General features: G+C 54.2%; 1 protein-coding gene across 9 annotated transcripts in view; it reads right to left on the reverse strand.

Annotated features, from left to right (window-relative positions):
- Nucleotides 1–17,384, reverse strand: part of SMARCA4 (SWI/SNF related, matrix associated, actin dependent regulator of chromatin, subfamily a, member 4) — a 29,671-nt gene extending 12,287 nt beyond the window's left edge. For 4 of the 9 annotated variants that reach the window (XM_052798768.1, XM_052798767.1, XM_052798765.1 and 1 more), the window contains exons 1-19: nucleotides 17,237–17,382; nucleotides 13,562–13,643; nucleotides 9,302–9,593; nucleotides 8,346–8,478; nucleotides 7,484–7,882; nucleotides 6,899–6,997; nucleotides 6,148–6,406; nucleotides 5,454–5,580; nucleotides 5,122–5,295; nucleotides 4,637–4,810; nucleotides 4,347–4,514; nucleotides 4,183–4,233; nucleotides 3,300–3,430; nucleotides 2,682–2,739; nucleotides 2,032–2,150; nucleotides 1,598–1,748; nucleotides 999–1,162; nucleotides 770–836; nucleotides 315–425 (exon numbers count right to left, since the gene is read on the reverse strand). In XM_052798768.1, coding sequence (XP_052654728.1) covers nucleotides 315–425; nucleotides 770–836; nucleotides 999–1,162; nucleotides 1,598–1,748; nucleotides 2,032–2,150; nucleotides 2,682–2,739; nucleotides 3,300–3,430; nucleotides 4,183–4,233; nucleotides 4,347–4,514; nucleotides 4,637–4,810; nucleotides 5,122–5,295; nucleotides 5,454–5,580; nucleotides 6,148–6,406; nucleotides 6,899–6,997; nucleotides 7,484–7,882; nucleotides 8,346–8,478; nucleotides 9,302–9,523 — 2,607 coding nt within the window. In that variant the 5' untranslated portion in view covers nucleotides 9,524–9,593; nucleotides 13,562–13,643; nucleotides 17,237–17,382. Of the gene's footprint in view, nucleotides 1–314; nucleotides 426–769; nucleotides 837–998; nucleotides 1,163–1,597; nucleotides 1,749–2,031; nucleotides 2,151–2,681; nucleotides 2,740–3,299; nucleotides 3,431–4,182; nucleotides 4,234–4,346; nucleotides 4,515–4,636; nucleotides 4,811–5,121; nucleotides 5,296–5,453; nucleotides 5,581–6,147; nucleotides 6,407–6,898; nucleotides 6,998–7,483; nucleotides 7,883–8,345; nucleotides 8,479–9,301; nucleotides 9,594–13,561; nucleotides 13,644–17,236 lie in introns of all 9 variants that reach the window. The other 5 variants (XM_052798770.1, XM_052798769.1, XM_052798766.1 and 2 more) reach the window with 2 other exon arrangements.
- Between the last annotated feature and the right edge of the window lie 52 nt (nucleotides 17,385–17,436).

A 17,436-nucleotide genomic window follows, 5' to 3' on the forward strand; every position in this document is an offset into this window, starting at 1 on the left:
TGTCCTATGAATTGCTTTACTAAAAGGGAAAAAATTATTTGCTGTATCACAGGATATGCAGCCAAAACCAACAAGAATGCTACATCAGTTCTGGCTGCTGAGGGTAAGCTGCAGCTCCTCGCCTCCTGCCACGTGACGACGAGAGACTCCAGAGATAAAAATCTCACTTAAGACAGCAGGATTTTTCTGACAGGGACTGTCTCGGTGACATCTGTGCAGCGTCCACAAGTGCAGCGAGGACAGGCGATCCTCCTGCCACAGCCCAGATAACACCGAACAGGGAGCTGCTGTTGCCTGCTGCTGGCAGGACTCACCTTGGCCAGGATGTGCTTATCTTTGATGATATATTCGTAAGTAGTGAGCAAGACGTTGAATTTCCCACTTCGGAGCTGAGGTACGAATGCCCGTCTTGCTGCTGGAGAGCCCTGGAGAAAGAATTTCAAACAGAAATGTTAAACCAGAATATGATTTCCAGGAGAAGAGAGATGGTGGGAGTAGTCATCAACACGGAACAATTGTTCCAGTTACAGAAAGGCAGCAAGAACATTTGTGCAGACGGTAGCAGCTGGATCCCTTCTGCTGTTAAGGAATGAAAACCAAATGTGGATTTCATCGATTTAGCGCCAGGAAGCATCCCAGCTTCTTTGGGATAATGGAAATATTGTTTGACTGGAAGGAAGAAAAGGCAAACTGGCACCCAAGGAATCCTCACGAAACGAGTGGCCAAAGGAGCCCGGTAAGTGCATGCAAATATAACGCCGGTACTTGCCTTGTATGAGACCTTCACCACAGAAGGAGCCCATTTGTCAAACTCATACGCCCAATTCGACAGAGTTCTGGAGAGAAAAAACAAAAAGAGAGAGAAATAGTAAAACTGGCCCTTGCACAATGGGGAATCGTGCCGCAGAGGCCCGGAGCTGGCACGGATGCCAGGCCAAGAAGCATTTTCTGTGCTGCGCAGGGCTGGGAGGGGTGATGAATTCCGGCACGGCACTTACGAGAGAGGTACTATAATGAGGAAGGGTCCGTTGATCCGTTTGTGCTCCATGAGGTATGTGATTAAAGCGATGGTCTGGATGGTTTTGCCCAGACCCATTTCATCTGCCAGGATGCCGTTCAGGTTGTTGTTGTACAAGGACACCAGCCACTCCAAACCTTTGATCTACGGGGAAAAGGGAGCAATCGAGGGATGAAAAAAAAAAATCAGACTGCAGACAGAGGATATCAGATGCGCTAACGACCTGCGCGCCCCACCCCCCGTCTTATGCATTATGTAGATGAGCTCCCTATACACTATTAACGATCTCATTTTAATTATTTAAAGCCAGTCACAGGCATTAATGTATTCCTCTCCTCTCAGGGCCAAGGACACACGCAGAGAGCCAATGTTCTTTGTTTTAAGCAGCGAGCCAGCCTGGCTCATTATCTCGCACCAGACAGGCACGCTGGCTCGGCCCTCAGCTCCCGTTTCTTGCTACCAGGAGCTTCTCGGCACAGCCCAAATCTCAGTGCCTCCCACCAAAACCTCCTGGCAGCGCTGCCAGAAACGGCGTTCCCGCGTACGGCAGGGCCGGCGTTCCCTTCCGCAGCCTCTCACCTGGTACTGCTTGAGGACTCCGTTGACCATCAGCGTGGACTGCTTGTCCACCCTCTCGGTGACCGCATGGGCCACGGCATAGTACGACTGCAGGCCCCTCGCCAGAGCTTGAGACACCCCGTATTCATCATCAACGTCTTGCTTAGCATTTCTGGGGCGGGAGGGGAAAGGAAAATAAAAATGGAGATAAGAAAGATGATCCCTTTGGAGAAAGCTCCTGGGGAGTCCCGTCAGTCCCAGGGTGGTTAATTTTCCCAATACGCGCCAAATTAGGTCTCATTTTGGAAAGACTGCTCTCAAAAACCGGGAGCAGAGCAAACACCGCCTGCCGAATTTCACTCCTTTGACACAAAGCACGCGAGGTTCACAAAAGCAACTTTGAAACAGAAGACGGCACGGCATGCCACGAGAGCAGGTTAAGAGGCAGGGCTCACTCGATAATGTGTCTGGCATCCACTTCTGAGACATCGTCGCTGTCTGGATCGGGGATCTTTTTCTTCTCCTCCACAGGCAGGGCAGGCTGTGCAGGTTGCGGTTGCTCCTCTTCCTCCTCCTGCCAGGAGACACAAAGCGCGCCCTTCTGAGCACAAAGCCGCTTATTCTCCTTTATACAATGGAAACGGCAGCAAAACCTGCTCGGCCGCACTCAGGAGTGACCGAGCCTGCGGACAACAACGGTGTAGGACAGGCTCAGAAAACCCCAGGGGAAGCACTCGCTGCCCCAGGAGCTCGCAGACCCAGACTCTGCCTGCACAGGCACGTCTGCTAACAAAGACAGAGGCTACCAGAAGCACAGTCTCACGCTGTTTGCTTCTGGACGTCCAAAGAGTTACATGAGAAATATTCAAGAAGAAAACCGGGCAGCTAATGAACGGAGCTTGCTTTCTCCCCCTGCCCCTCATGTTCTTTACATGGGCTTTTGGGTTTATTCTAAATACACTTGTTTGAGCTGACTGACATAGATCTGTGCTGGAAAAAGTAATTCTTGAGATGAGCTTAGTGCGGTACATATGGTTGTCTCCTATTCTCTCAAAAACACTTAAAATACAAAAGCGTAAGGGAGACTGGTGATATTTCTCCTTACCTCCTCCTCCTCTTCTGACCCACTTTCTTCACTGTCAGATCTTGGAGCTACTTCATATCTAATTAAATACAAATATTAATATTTAATTGCAAATCTGCTACCAACAGCGCTCTATGCACAGCATGAGATCAGCACAGTTCTAGAAACCCTTGCATTAAAACTTGGATTTTGTTATCAGTACTTTTTTTTTTTTAATAATAAAATGCTTATTCGTTTATTTTTCCCTCACTTTGTTCAAGTTTTCACATGCGCTCTCGGGAAAGCATATGAGCCCAAGAGCCTGCGTCCGGGACCACCCACCAAGCCTCCTGCAAGCCTTTCCCACACCATTTTGGGAGGCTGATGAAATCTTTCCTTCCCGATCCGCAGTCCTGCCGCTTCCAGCTCCCTGCGCTCCCCAAGGTTTGGGCCCAGGCCAAGCGCCTTCCTCCCCACCGATCCCATTCTGAACATCAATCCCAGCCCGCCCTGAACAGCATTGCTACAGGCACAATCCCAGCGCACGGCCAGAGCTCCCCATTCCCCCTCGAGTTGTGGCGTGCCGCAGATCGGAGGCAAAGGCATGGGGGGGGGTGGCCAGAGGAAATCTCCCATCGCTGCCCCCTTCCCGGGACTTACCCAGGGTTCATCTCCAGCCAGGCTTCCAGCTGCCCAGCCTTCGGGGCATCGGTGCCGGTGAGGATCTTGCCACTCTCCACGTGGATCACTTTGACAGGGAGGTCGCTCATTTGGCTTGTCTCATCCAGCGGCTGAGGAATCAAAGTCAGGCTGCGGGTCAGTATTTTGATTTTTCTGCCTCGAAACAGAGCTTGCATTTACATCAACACCTACAGCTTCGACCAAACCCACCACAGGACCACCACAACAACCGCTGGGAAGAACAAAATGGCCGACTGCTTGAAATATCACATCACCAGAGGACAGGCAAAGCTCAAAAGCTGACGAGATTTAACATTTTGCTTTGAAAAATCGAAGCAGAAATGAAGAATCTTTGTGTTGGAAGGCATATTCAGATGCCGAACTTCATTCACACAGGAATAATTAATTTGAAATATCACTGAAAAGCTCTTCTGCTCGCAAGGGGTTTTGCAAAGTGCCGAGCACACAAAGTTCAACGCACAGGGTCAATCCTGGTACGTCGCCGGGGCCGCTCGCACATGCAGAGTTACGGATCCCTCCTAGGCGACATAAATCCCAACCTGCCCAAGCTCACATGGGGAGAGGAGGAAACCAAGCTCCCCGATGTCCTAAACAGTGAACCGCCCTCCCCTGCGGCAGGTCGAGAGCCTGAGAAAACTATTTGTGTCGAGGATGGGCAGAGAGATCTCTCCATCCTGGTGTAAGTTCTATTTTAGGAAGTCTCAATTTAGCCATCCGCTGCATTAGATCTCATCATTGTAGTCAGCCTTGAAGTGGGGAGGATTGTAACGGGCCTTTTCAGCATGTGGCTGACGTCTCCTACCCTACTTGGCACGGCATGAAATAAGATTATTGGGCTTACTTCGCCATCTGGTCCGATCGCCGGAGTCTGCCCTTCCGCATTCTCTGCCTTCTGAAAGAGAAGGAAGATGGTTGTTAGCGACCCAGTGCCGAGGGAAACGACAAAAACGGCGCCTCCGCAAAGACGTTATTCCAGCTCCACGCTAGGCTTCGCTTTCAACTCACCTTCTTTTTCTTTTTCTTCTTCTTCTCCTTGGCCACCTGTGCGGCCTTGTGCTGCCGGACCAGCTCCGTCAGGTTGGCTACGTACTCGTCCGTCTGCTGCAGTAGGTAGGCCAAGCGCTTGTCCTTCTTCTGATCGATGAGCTTGCGGTACCCCTCCTCATCTTCAGCCTACGGAAAGGAGGATCGTTAACACCCTGCTAAGTGAGCTCAGCCCTCTGCGCCCACCCTGAACACGTAACAGCTCATCACGCGCACACAATACATCGCATGCACACACACAAACCGCTTACCATCAAACGGCGCATTCTCTCCTTCTCAATCCTCTCGTTTTCCTTCTTCTGCTCGCGCTCCGTGTTGGCGTGGTAAGTAGCCACCGCCTTGGTCAGCTTTTGAATTTTGCCTGTGACGGAGCGATGGTATTCCTTGAAATCTTTAGCATGCTGGAGAATGCTATTGAGGTATTCCTGCAAGGGAAAGTAACGGCAAACAGGCGGTGTCAGGACTTGTGCACTTAGGTGTTCTGCTAAGTTAACACATCTAATGCCACAAGCTAAGCGAGATTGACTCCTCTTATATTTAACAGAGCAGAATATTGCAGTTGGAAGAGACCTACAATGATCACCTAGTCCAAACGACAATCATCTAGTCCAAAGAGGATCTTTCTCTAATCCCCTAAAAAAAGGGAATTCCCTAAAAAAGTTCAGCCCTGCCAGCTCCCACCGCCCAACTCCTCCGGTGACCCTGAAAATGGCATGTGCAGCACGTCACTGCTGACCTGGTGCTTCTGCCTGCGTTTCCGTTCTTGCTCAATCTTCTGCTGCTTCTCCAGCTTCTCGGTGATGCGAGCCTCACGCAGGGACTGCCGCTTGCTGCGCTTGTACGCCTTGGCGTTCAGGGCCGTTTCCAAGGCCGTGTCTCGCCTCATGCACACCACGACTTCCTGACGCAGCTTTTGGAGAGATTCAGATTAAAAAAAAAAAAAAAAAAAAAGGGAATTAATTCCACGGGCGATGCTGCAAAGTATTACAATAGCGCGCGTTTCGTGCCACCCGCAGCTCCCACACACAGGGAGTTAATAAACCAGACTTCCTTTGACAGACAGCTTACCTGTCGCTGAAAATTAAGCAGCCTTAGTGCTTTAAGTTCAATGGTAGCTTTGGTTCTCAGGTCACCAGCCAGGGAGCCAGGAAGGTTTTCCAGCTCTTGGATTCTGTGAGCAATGCGAGCCTGCAGCCTGTAGAGGAAGGAGACGGGATTTCACAGCAGGCAGGGACCAGCACAACGAATTCACTTTCACTCCTCTCCTGATGAGAAGCTACCAAGTACAGCTCTGATTTGCGGAGGCCTTATGAGAGGCTCTTGGCAGCTGAGCGGCTGCTCAGCATCCTGTTTTAACTCTGTTTTAATCAATTGGCACAGCAGAGATGCTCCCCCCCCAGCAGACAGGCACGCGCGGTCTCTAATAAAACATCAGCATGGTGACAGTCCCTGGAAAGCAGGAGGGACGAGATTTCGGAAGGTGCCTTGAGAAGCTCCAAGGAAAAGGTACGTCCACTCGTCCCTCCAGATCTCTCCATGTCACACATTAAGAAGAGGTAAAACAGGATTAAGAAGAGGTAAAACAGGATTAAGAAGAGGTAAAACAGGATTAAGAAGAGGTAAAACAGGATTAAGAAGAGGTAAAACAGGATGGGGAATCATTAAGGTATGCCTCAAGAGGACGAAAAGTACCGGTGGTGTGAGGAAGGTCAAGAGCGAGCCGCTCCGGACCCCGTAACCCAAAGCATGGCATAGCCCCTACCTGTACTCCCTCTCCTGCAGGATTTCCACCGGGTCAAGTCCTCTGGGTTTCTGGATGGGCGTGATCCGGTTCTGCTTCTGGTGGAGCTGCACCATGGGGGCCGGCTGGGCCGGCTGCCCGGGAGACTGCGTCTGGGGCGGCATCACGGGCGATGCCGCGGGAGGCACCGCCGGGGGGGCTGGCGAGGGCCGGCCGGTGGGCTGGGGAGGAATCAGTTTCTGAGGTGTGCTAGTGGGGGCTGCAGCATTTGCCATTGGTCCTGTGGAAAAAGAAACCAGAGCGCCGTCAAGAAAGCAGTGAGGAAAAATACCGAGTTGCCTCCCTGTGTAAAGGGAAGCAGCTCTGCGTACACAGAGCCCGGCTTCGGCACAGCTCGCTGGCTTCCCTCTGACCTGAAGCCACCGCCTCTCTGCCGCGCCGTAAATTTAGCAGCAAATAAACCCAACGGCCTCCCTCCCCAGACGAAGCCATTAAACTCTGAACGGCTGGCTCAGAGAGCACACACGGAACCTCATAAAGCTCGAGCGGAAGAACGAGCTGATTACGGCAGCCCTTCAGAGAGCTCAGTCACTGTTTACATGATTTTAACCAGGAATCTCCAAGCTCCTTCCACCCCAGCAGCACGCAGCACCGGTGGTGGACTTTCCCCCTGCCCCGGCATATCACTTCGTTAACCACTGGCCCCTAATGGGCTCACGGTTCCGTGTCACAGTTTAAGGCAGTTTTGCTGCCAATGAGCCCCGGGTCTCACCTTCCGGCCAGGGCTTGGGGGGGCCGCCGGGGGGTTGCCCAGGCATTCCTGGGGGAACTCCTGAGGGTCCGGGAGGGGGCATGTTAGGCCCTCCTATACCTGCAGAAGGGCCAAAAAAAGACAGAAAGGGGGGGGGGGGTGGAAAGAAGAAAAACCACATTAAGATGTTGATCTTTGTGTGTGTTTACCAGGAGCAAAGTTTTATCCTCCCACTTAGGAGAGCCTGAGCAGCACGTACGTCTTTTTGCAAGCACATAACCCCCCAGGCGTGCCCCCCCCGCCCATCAGAGATGGCACCGGAGGGATGAATCAGCCCTCCCAAACCCCAAACTGCCTGGAGGAGTCTCTCTGCCTCCCTGCTTCGACAGCAGCCGGGTGGGATGAATATGAAGTCCCAGTCCCCAGAAAGCTAACGGCCACGAATCGGATGGGCCGTGAGAGGTGCAAATGGAAAACCCAAACTGGGCGACACCAGGGCAGTGGAGAGGGTCAAACTGTGCCAAACTGGGGTAAAACACCCTCCGGCCAGCAAAACCCCAGTGCCGCCAGGAGGAAAGCCGATCCCTCCCCAGGGGCAGCGCTCACCGTGAGGTCTGTTATAGTTTGGAGGTGTCGGTCCTGGTCCAGGTCCTTGCACTGGTCCTTGCACTGGTCCTGTCCCGGACACGGAGGGCGGAGGTAGTGTCGGCATTTGCTGCTGCATTCCAGGCATGGGTCGCTTCCCCTGCACCGCCATCTGAAGGTGGTCGGGGAGGGGCTGGCCTCTGGCCAGCATCTTGTAGGCCATGATCTGAGCTCTCAGCTGGTGCAGCTGGTTCTGGTTAAAAGGGGTCGGGCCCCGGTTCTGCTGCCCCAGAGCTTGGGGATCAGTGCCGTCCAAGGGGACTCCTCCAGGGCCCGAGGACATCTGAGGGCCAGAGGACGGACCATTAGCCGGAACCGGACTCGAGGCGTGCTCGGAGCCGCCGAGTGGAGAAGGGTAACCTGGAGGGAGAGAGCCAGTTAGACGACAGCGAGGCGCTCGCAGCGATGGGGATGGGAAGAGCGAGTTAAAAGAAAAAGAAGAACTACAGAAAACTCCTCCCCAGTGAAGCCTGCACCTGGTTTAAACCCGAAAACCCCGGGAGTGCTACATCCTTCCCAAAATGAAGGATTTAAAGCAAGGAAAGTTCCTGGACGGGAGTGGCTGTGTGGGAACAGGGCGCTTGGCGTACAACGCCACACCGATCTTGGCACAGAGGAGACCGGGACGTGAGGAGGGACAGATGGTCCTTCTCCCAGTTTGACCTTTCCATGCAATTCTTTGCTCGTTTTCATGACTATCCTAACAGACACCAGATATAAATAGAAGAGTGAAGCAAAGAGCCACAGATGCTCTGGGAGCTCCAGACTGATCCACAGCCCCATCCCCATGAAAATAAGACTCATTTTTCTTAAAGAAACCAACCTTGAGAGTGTTGATCCATCGGGCTTGGAGGAGGACCCATCCCCGCGTGCCCGCCGGGCCGCATTCCCATCCCTTTCATCTGGCTGTAGCGAGGATCGTCGGTTATTCCCTTCTCATGCATGGAGTCCATGGGCTGCAGGAGAAAAGCAACACCCCAAAATCAAAGACGTGGCTACACCGTTCCCAGAGACAGAGGAAAGCCGAGCGCAGGGAGCTGCACCGCGTGACGCTGGCCGTGCCGAGGCAAGACGCGCTCCAAAGGCAGTAAGGATTCGCCGCTCGCAGCGTGCGTGTCCAGACGTTGCCAACAACCTCCTCAAAACGAAAACCTATTTGCTGGCAAAATACCGTAGACCACAGCGAACCACCCACATTAAGTGGTGGGGAGGGGAATAAGGGGATGTTAAAAGAAACCTGAAATTGCTTAAATGCTGTGGCTGTGTGGTTTATCCCCAGGTCTTTCAGCTGATGATGCTGAAGATGACTGAACAAGCTATAGATTGAAAGAACTGAGAAAAAGGGGATTTAGATGATGAAATAAAACAAAAAACCCCCAACGCTTTGGTGGTAGAAATGGAAAGGGAGAAGGGAGGCTTGTTTTCCCCTGAGCTCCAAATTACCAGCGACAGAAACCTTCATTAGATGTTTCACTCTCCTTCCTTATTTAGGAATTAAACTCCTCAGCCCCCACTCGCAATCTAGAAGCGAGCTGAAGACACAGGTACAATACCCTGGTATTTGTGGTAAGCAAATCGCATAAACTCAGCTGTAAACGGTTCATTTCTCAGGCTTTCTGCCTCAAGGGAAATACGATGCGTGAGCATCCAAAAAAATAAATGAACAGGAAAACTAAGCCACTTAAACCATTTTTTCCATGTTCTACCGAAGCGGCAGGTATTTTTTCAGTGCTGCCGGATGGCAGTGCCCGGCGGCAGCCTCCAAAATCCCCCCCTCACCTTGTGCATCTGATGCATGTTGTCCTGAGCGTAGCCCCCCGGCCCCTGAGGCGGCAGCGGGTGTCCTGCCGAGGGCGGTCCGGGGCTGGGTCCCATCATACTGTGTGCGGAACCGGGAGAGGGTCCCGGGCTGGGTCCCAACATGGCACCCGGGGACGGGCCCGGACCCGGAGAGGGCCCCGGGCGAGGCGTTCCTCCCATCGGAGGATCCGGAGTCGACATCTTCACAGCGGGAGCCGGGAAGGGGGTCCTGTCGCCAGAGAGCTTGTCTCAGCCGGAGCTGCCGCGGCTCCTGGAAGAGCCCCCGAACCGGGCACAGAAAAGGGAAACGAGGATTAGGTACAGGCAGCTGCCCACACGCGCTCGCACGGGGCACGTCACCCAGAGCAAAGCCCTTGCTAACGAACCGAGAGCACGTCAGCAACCCCGGCCTTGCGGGCTTTGCAAAGCCAGAGGCATTAGGAACAAGAAGCCGACTTCCAAATCCATCTTCCTCGCAGCACGAGCACTGAATATTCCCGGGATTTGGGCAAGAGCAAACAGCATTCTGTTATCCGGTCCACACGGAAAGCGTTTGATCAGCTGAAGGGGTTTTATACCAGTTCTGGGAGCGATTTTTTTTCCACTAACATTGAAATCGATTCGAAGTCGCCTCGCACTCGCTTCAGCTTCCGGCAAACCTAACTCCAGAGACGTGGGTTAAGCCAAAATATCCTGCTGGGAGTGGGCAGGGAAGCATCAAAATCCAGCACCTAAATGGTCCAGAGACTCATTCAAGTTAAATGGGCAATTTGTGTGGAAAAGCATCGCTGTTACGCAAGAAACTAGAATTTCTGGTTAATTCAGATGTGGCATAGAAGAACTATTAAAAAAAATTGGACACCCATCCCAATTTGGGGTTTGGAAACATATTTGCAGTTACAGCAAACAGGCTGGGGACGCAGAGAAGCCCAAATCCATCCTCTGGTCCCAAAGCGGGACCAATTCCACCCAAACCGCTATTCCCGCTGTGGGAACTCTCACTTCTGCAATTGCAAGTATAATCCAAACTAAAAAAAGAAAATGAGAGTGGACATATCTGGCTGGTGAGTGACATCAGATTTAATTTATTTCCCTTTTAACGTGAGGTTTGACGAAAGATGTAACGGGAGGGATTTTTGCCTCGAGGGATTTGCTCGGGGACCAGATCTTGTTTTGATCAATAATTATGACTGACGTCACTTTTGCAGGCTGGGAGCCGTTATGGGCAGCGAGGGTGAACGTGGGCTGTGAGACGAGTGGGTCCTGGCTGAGCTGAGGGTCATGGTGAAGGGGGGTACATCTGGCTGGGGCCAGACCTGTTCAGTATCTCTACCAATGACCTGGAGACAGGAGTTAATGCACCAGTTTGCTGCCGATACTAAACTGGGAGGCGTTGTCGACTCTCTGGAGGGACGAGAGGCTGTGCAGAGAGATTTGGACAGATCAGAGCATTGGGTGATCGTCAACGGCATGAAAATTAACGAAAGCAAATGCCGGATTCTGTGCCTGGGACAAAGTAAGGCCAGGCAGAGGTATAGATTGGGAGAGGAGCCGCGATTTGGGCGATGCCCTCCATGACATTAACTTTTAAAGGTCAGCCCTGAGCGGTCAGGCAGCTGGACGGGATGATCCTCACAGGTCCTTTCCAGCTGAACTACTCTACTCGCAACGAGGGCTTGGAAATCACAGAAACAGAAATTATTTTGACTTCAAAATACAGTGAAAAGTGGAAGTGTGAGGTGGTGGTTTTTTTTTTTTTTTTTTAGGACTGCAGATAGTTGCGATGAACACAACGCCCGGTTAACGTAGGAGAACAGCTATTGCCCTCGGCTCTGACCACACTTCTCTGCGCAGAGCCCACCAGGATGAGCTGCGGGGACAGGAATCTGCAGCATCACCCCATTTTCACCTAAAAATGCAGTCGCGCCGCAGCTTCTGTGGGATATAAAATCCCCATTCGCTGCCTGAGCCAGATTAAAGATTTGGTTGCTGGTGAGGCAGACTATAGAAGTTAAACTTGATGTAAAATAAGGATGTGGTGTTACCACGTCCAAAGCTGGTGGCTTTCAGAGCGGTGAGGCCAGGGAGAAACACACGTGCGTGCCACCAGCATCTGCTCGGGCTGCGCCGGAGCAGGTAAATGCCTGCAGCCACCTGGGAAGGCAAACCCACGTCTGGGTTTCACGCTCTGATGCATATTGCAGCTGCAAGAGTGAAGAGGAACCGTAACCAGAGGATCCAAACGCAGCAGCGTGGCCAGGAGGATGACGCAGGGCTGAAAACACGGCTGGCAGAGGTGGCGCTCTGGCATGTGTGTCGGGCAAACGGAGCTGCCCTCCGTCCCGGAGTTAAATCTGCAGAAATCCTGGGCTTGGAGGGAAAGAAACTCGTGAGGCTTGTTCCGCTTGCCATCTGCGGTCAGAGGACGACAGAAGGGTGAAACACTCCTTTTTTAAGGTCAGGTAATATTACAGCTCCTCCAGTATTCATCTTGAGTGCTTCCTCCTTTTTTACATCTTCACTGGAAACAGCACAGCACAAATTAGGCACATTTCTCAAGAACTAAATGGATTTTAAGAGGTGACCGGAGATACTTCTGGGCTGCGCAGGATATCCAGAACAACCCTAATTAACATGCTCCTCTCTGCACTCAGGATGAAGCCTAATGAGCGCAGGGTAGACGATCCCTCGCCGAGCCGCTAAAGCTCCCTTCCGAACCTCTGCCAGCCGGGAGCCAGGGCTGGGTAGCGTTTCATCCCGATTTGTTCTGGCAATTTGTGGTTGTGGGTGTTTATTTTTCATTTTCCTCCCATGTTGTTGGTAAACACGATGGAGCCAAGCACTTCCCACAAACACGGTGTTGAAGGGAACGATCGTGCCTCAGACCACAGGAGCTCTCGGATTCACACTTGTCCCAGAGCCAGAGGAATTCAGGAGCTTGTGTTTTCACACAAAAAGGTGCAAAGTGGCTGTTAAAAAGCAGAACACGCCTAAAATCTTCCCCTTGTCCTAAATTTGTTCGGCTCTGTAGCAGTGCCAAACCCATAGATTTAATAATCTTAAGGATCTGTGGGCTGCGAAAAGGGTAGGCGGCCTCCAAAGTTCACGCTCATTTCCTGCTGGAAAATCCAGACTTGAGCAAAACGGCGGCGATTCCCAGGACACGGAGCAGCCATTGGGGAGGGAAGCTTCCCAAAATATCGACACAGGGCGTCCCACGCTCACGCGAGAGGCAGGAAACATCTTCGGAGGCGAACGGAAGCACCCTTCATCTATTAAGATGTCTTTTGGGTGCTCGTGAAAAGCCGTACGCTCGCCTCCGCTCTGGGGATGCCTTTTTCTCAGGCGATCCCGCTCCTGAAGCAGCTTTCAAAGGATGCAGGCACATCTCTTGTCTTTTAAAAAAAACGTTACGGCTCTCCAGGCTTTAAATTTCCCAATTTAAAAGAAAAGGATATTCAATACTCACGTCACTCGCCGGCACTTCTCGAATCGTTTGATCGCTGCCTCACTAGCCTCAGAAGGGGAAGAGTGACAGGACCTCGAGTCACAATCGCGCTGAGGGTTTCAGCGTTCACAGGCACGAAAGGTAAAGGGAACAGAAACGCGACGGGCGGCCGTTTTCACTCATTTTCGCCGTTCCGAGCGCATCGCTCTGCCATGCAGCTGTGCCAGTGCCAGGTACCGTGAAAATTCAGCTTTTACAGCTGCAGAGCCTCTTGTCTCCAGGCTGAGGGGCCAGCCCGCCCGCAGGCACCCGCGACAGAAGGCAGGGATTTATCCCCGAGTTAAGTCCTTCCAGCCCCAGAGGAAAACAAAGGCCGCAGGAGCCGTTTCTCTCTCCTCTTGCCACAGCTAACGAGGAAGCGAGGACTAACGAAGCATTTCAGAGAGGAACGGAGGGACACTACCCGCCTACCAACAGGCGACTCAGCCCTGTGCGAGCAGGAGCCGCGCCCCCAGTGCTGGCTTTTCGAGGAGAAAACCAAAATAAACAGCGTACTTCAAGGAACGTTACAGAAGTATGAAGTACTTTTTCATTAAAAACCGAGGTCTGCTCTTCTCCGGCGCTGCCGGAGACCCAGGCCTGGGCCAGCACCAGCACTGCCTCTCCACTGCAGCAATTTTAATCTTATTTCTAAGAAAAACCCATCTGACCCCCTACCACCACCCACGGGGACGTCTCTGACCAGTGCTGGGTGCTCCTGAGGCGAGGAAACCCGAAATCCAGGCACCTACCTATGGGCATGGAGGTCTCCGACACCTCGCAGCGCAGTGCCGGCGTGGGGCGGTCTCGGGATGACGAGCTTTTAACGCAACGCTGCAGGGAGGGAAAAATAGCAATTAATCGGCACCCGTTGTTATCCAACGTCTGGCTGTGCTGCACAGCAGAAGGAGAAGGGCGCTCCTCTCCATTTCGCTTAGTCTGGGAGGAGAGGCGCGTTAGCAAGCGTTAACGATGCGCACTACTTGTCAGCCTGTTAAAGATGTAAAGTTAAAGATGCACAACCAATTTGATGGTTTTTTTTTTAAATTTGCCTACTTACGGGTAAGTTAATGCCTGTAAGAAGGTGCGAGAGAGGGGAACAGGGCACCGCTTCCCCTCCTGCCTCGTCTGCACCTCCTCCGAGGTTAAAAACCCACAGAGGGAGAAGCCGTCCGTCCATCCGTCCTGCGAGCGGCTGCTGGTGGCACGTGCCGGCGAGGCCACCGGCACGTAGAAGACACCACGCCGTGGAGCGATAGCCACCCCCTCCCCGCAGTGAGCCCTGGACCTCCCCGGGGGGGATTTTGGGGATGGAAAAGGGCGAGGGCACGGCACGGTGCCACACAGGCACAGTGACAGCCCGGTGATGGCAGCCACAACCGCACCATAAACACACAACAATCAATTAAAGAATTAAAACTAATAACCTGCGCATTCGCTAAGGCAACAGAGATTTCACGCGCTCCTGCGCAAAAATACATCTCTCTCCTTTCCACGACTGTAATTTGATTCTTTTTCTTTTTAAAAAAGAAACCTAGATCACAGGCTAGGAATTGTTATTAAGTCCTTGATTGCAGGAGGAAAAAAGCCTTCCTTAATTAATTCGAGTCATTTGTCAGGGGTGACTCCCTTGGTTTGCCTATTTGCAAGGCCTTTCAGTGCGTTTTTGTAACGTATAGAGCCAGGAGAGACAGCTGGGTGAAAAATAAGTTGCTTCTCTGAAAACCCAGTTTATTTTGTTTGCAAGCCCAGTGCCGGTCAGTTAAAATCATCCCCGAGAGCTTGGGGTCGGCTCAGCCCCGAGTTTTCTTGTCTCGGGAGAAAAGGTTACAGGATTTTTAAGCTTTTCTAAACTTTTAGTGTCGAAACAAGCCCAGAAGCTCAACCTGTGCAGGGGGTAAACGAAACGGGCTGCTCATTTCTTCGTTATCTCAGTGCAGCTCATGAATTTTAAATGGCAGCTGCACAAATCCCTTAATTACCACCCCCCCCCCACCTCCTTCAGACTCTGATCTTCGAAGGAGGAAAATAGAAATTATTCTAACAGGAGAAATTAGCAGCAGAGTCCCCGGGCTCGCTCACCCATCTTCCCTCCCATCCCAATGGCAGGTGGGTCGGCAGAGCCGGGACGGCGCTGGACCGGGGCAAAATCGCCCACCGATCTGGGGAAAAAAGAAAAAAAAACAGGGAAAACCCCTCTGAACCTGTATAAAACCTCTGTCACCCCCCCACCTCACTAGGGAAAGCTAAAAATCACACCCTGCTGGCGCAGGAAAACACCACATTTCACCTCAAAAGATCTGAACGGCACACGAAAATAATTTTAGTGTTATTTTTCCCCCAGATCAGGAGCTTATTTATAAAAATAATTACCAAAGGCTTGGTGTTTCTCAGCAGCCCAACGCCGCAGGGACCTCCCCACAGGATGATGCTCGCGCCTGGCTTTAACGCATCGGGAACCCGCAGCGCCGGAAAAAGGGACGCCTTGGTGACTGCACCCCCAAAATCCCCCCCGTGCCGGCCAGAACCCCCAGAAGCAACCCCGAGGGACCCCCGACAGCACCAATGGCGACGCCACCTCAAAACAAAAGATCGCGGCGCTGAGGGCTGCGCCGCCAACAAAGGGGAGAAAAATTCACCCCCCGAAACAGAAGACGATGGCTGAGGACCCCCCCCCCCCCGCAATCTGTTGTGGGGGCACTGGCACACGCTCCTCGTCCCTGTTAATGAACGGGCATCAGGCTCATCCGGCTTTGTGCGGCACCAGGGGATTTCTGCGGGGCTTCTCGCTAACAAGCATCGTGATAAAAACCAAAACCCCCCTCTGCGACATCCCCCTTCCACGATGGGGCCCTCGCTGCACCCCGTTCCCACCGGTGACGGCGGCTGTGCCAGATCCCCCCGATCCCCCCGCACGGAGGGCAGCCTTTGTGCTGGGAAGGTGATGGATTCCCAGAGGGACAGAGGCCGGGGCAGCTCCTGGAGGAGCCCGGGCGAGGGGAGCCCATCCGCTGCCACATGGGTACTGTGACCCCCTGCCCTGTGCCACCACCACCCAGAAAGGGGGAAAAAAAAAAAAAAAATCAATTAATTTTAGGGATGGGGAGACAGGAAGGGATGGGAGAGATGGGATGGAGGGAGGCTGATCCCAGCATCTCAGAAATGAGGCGAGGCCCCCACAGCCTGAGGAAGAGGATGCTGAGACCCAGAGAGCACCCCAAAACCAGCTGGGGGGTGGCAGGGGGTGTGACAGTGACAGCAGCTGGGGAGGGTCCTGGTTTGGGAGGAGAAGGGCGAGCACCCTGGGAGAAGGGTGGTTTAATGGGGAGGGGGGACTGTGTCCTCCAGAAGGACAAACAAAGCCCTGATGGGGGGAATCGCTCAGGGAGGATGAGGAGGATGGGGCTGGGGGGGGTGGAATGCCCCTGGGGGGGGGTACATTGCCCCCCTGAGAGGGGGGAGGAGGGTGTAAAAGAGGGGGTGACGCAGATCCCGCATGGGCAGCGTGGCTGGGGGCACCGGACACCCGGAAGGCAGGGGCAGGGGGGGGGAAGGCTGGATCTGGGGGGAGGGTGCCCCCCTTTTCAAGGGGAACACGGAAGGAGGCTGGGGAGCAGCCTGGGGTTGGGGGGGGCACTGCGGTGTCCCCGGCCCCCTGCAGCAAAGGCGGGGGGGGGGACAAGGGGGGGGGACGGGGACCCCCGCAATGGGGAGATGGGGGGGTCTGGAAGAAGGAGGCTGGAAAGGGGGGTGCCGATGGGGGGGGCACTGAGGGGCTGCAGCAGGGGGGAGGCTGAGGTGGATGAATGAAGGGGTGAAAGGGAGGAGGATGCTGGGGGGGGTGGGGATGAAGAGGAGGGATGCTGAGGGGGCTGAAAAGGGAGACTGAAGGGGGAGCGATGACGGGGGAGCTGAAAAGGGATGAATGCTGCGTGGGGGCTGAAAAGGGGGTCTAAAAGAGGAAATGAATACTGGGGGGGGGCTGAAAAGGCGGGGGGGAGATGCTGAGGGGGTTGAATGGTGGGGGATGTAGGGGGGGCGAAAAGAGGGAGCGAAAGAGAAGGGGGATACGGGGGGGGGACGACTGAAAAAGGGGGTGGTGGTTGGGGCGCGGGGGGGGGGGAGAGGGGGATGCTGTGGGGGGCCGAAGGGGGGAGGGCACAAGGTCGGGCTGATGATGATGATGGCCGACGGGGGGGGGGGGGGGAGCAAAGACGCGGAGCTCCCCCCCCCCCCCCCCCCCGAACAATGGCCAGCGCGGCCGCAGCAGCAGCGCTCCGCCGAGCTCCCGTGACCCTCCCGGGCGCGCGTACCCCCCCCTCAGCGACCGCCGGCCCCCCCCCCCGCCCTTCCCACCCCTCCCGGCCGGCCCCATTCAGCCAGGCTCCGGCCTCACCCGCCCTCGAGAGGCCCTGCCGGTCCCTTACCGCGCTGACCGCCGGAGGAACCGCTCGCAGGGCCCATCCCCGCCGGGCGGCCCCGTCTCACCGGGCGCGGGGGGGAACAAAGGAGCCGCCGCCGCCGCCGCCGCCTGAGGGAGCGACGGAGACGCGCGCTCCCGCCACAGGCAGCCAGCGCGCGTGCGCGCGCCGCCTCAGCGCTCCCTCCCTCCCTCTCGCGCGCGCGC

This window comes from Harpia harpyja, chromosome 10, assembly GCF_026419915.1.
Source record: "Harpia harpyja isolate bHarHar1 chromosome 10, bHarHar1 primary haplotype, whole genome shotgun sequence".
In the NCBI taxonomy this organism is placed as follows: domain Eukaryota; kingdom Metazoa; phylum Chordata; class Aves; order Accipitriformes; family Accipitridae; genus Harpia; species Harpia harpyja.